This window comes from Pteropus vampyrus, unplaced genomic scaffold (genome assembly GCF_000151845.1).
Source record: "Pteropus vampyrus isolate Shadow unplaced genomic scaffold, Pvam_2.0 Scaffold256, whole genome shotgun sequence".
NCBI lineage: Eukaryota > Metazoa > Chordata > Mammalia > Chiroptera > Pteropodidae > Pteropus > Pteropus vampyrus.
Window position 1 is genome coordinate 1091370 of NW_011889037.1, and position 1243 is coordinate 1092612.

The following is a 1243-nucleotide window of genomic DNA, read 5'->3' on the forward strand; positions in this document are numbered from 1 at the left end:
GCTCTCCTTCTAGCTGTTCTGCCCTGGGGAAGGCGATGGGACCGGCGACCTCTCCCTGTGTGTGACCCCGCCCTCCTCCTACCCTGTCCCTGGTCCCCAGCCCAGGCCCTGGACTGCCACGTGTGCTCCTACAACGGGGAGAACTGCTTCAACCCCATGCGCTGCCCGGCCATGGTCACCTACTGCATGACCACACGCACTTGTGAGTCGGCGGGGTGTCCCCACAGCCCTTCCTGGGGAGCCTGAGGGATGAGGCTCCCGTGGGCCACAGGACCCTTTCTGGGAGCCCTCCAGATGAGTGGGTACCTGCGCTAATGGCCCTGCATGCCGGGGTTGGGGCGCCCAGCCTCCTGGCCCTTCTCAGGGTCCCTGCCGGTCTCCCGTCCTCTGCAGACTACACCCCAACCAAGATGAAGGTGAGCAAGTCCTGCATGCCCAGCTGCTTCGAGACCGTGTACGACGGCTACTCCAAGCACGCGTCCACCACCTCCTGCTGCCAGTACGACCTCTGTAACGGCGCCGGCCTCGCCACCCCAGGGGCCCTGGCCCTGGCCCCCATACTCCTGGCCACCCTCTGGGGTCTTCTCTGAAGCCCTGCCCGTCCCCTCTTCCCCCCAGGACCCACTCAAAGACAAAGCTCTGAGAGGCACAAGACGCACCCCCGCCCCCCAGCCACCCTACATGCCCCGGCCCCCTCTGGCCTCCCCACCCATGTGGCCTGGCTCGCGGTCCATTTCAAAAGGCTGCTTTGGAACTAGGCCTCCCAAAGGTGGCTGGCCTCAGTGCAGGAGCTGCCTCTTCCGTCCCAGGATGGGCCCCCAGCAGTGCGGCTATTAATAGGTCATTCAGCCAAGGAATCCCCGATGCCAGGGAGGTGCGCCCCAGCTCCCTGGCAGTCCCGGGGCGGGCAGGTGTGGCCGGAGGGCCGAGCGAGGAGGAAGGCCTTTGTTTCCAGCTGTCCTAGGGAAGAGCTCTGGGCAGCCTTGGTGTTAGACAGGAAAAGGTCCCAAGGTCTGGGCGGCTTTTACTAAATGCTGTTCCTGAGAAATGCCAAAACTAGCACAGTGTTTACAGACGCAGCTGTCACGGGATGAGCTTGAGCAGCAACCAGATGAGTTTAGCCACCTGCAATGAAGACGTTAACACGCTGTTAACAAAACTATGTGTGTAAGCAATGGCTAAGCCTCCCTGCCCAGAGCCCCCTCCTTTACTTGCTGCCAGTAAATAAAACTACCCAAGGACA

General features: G+C 62.2%; 1 protein-coding gene across 1 annotated transcript in view; it reads left to right on the forward strand.

Annotated features, from left to right (window-relative positions):
* The window catches only part of LOC105302028 (ly-6/neurotoxin-like protein 1), a 2610-nt gene extending 1367 nt beyond the window's left edge, over window positions 1-1243 (forward strand). The window contains exons 2-3 of the mRNA XM_011374959.2: window positions 14-202; window positions 394-1243. Coding sequence (XP_011373261.1) covers window positions 14-202; window positions 394-590 — 386 coding nt within the window. The 3' untranslated portion in view covers window positions 591-1243. The remainder of the gene's footprint in view (window positions 1-13; window positions 203-393) is intronic.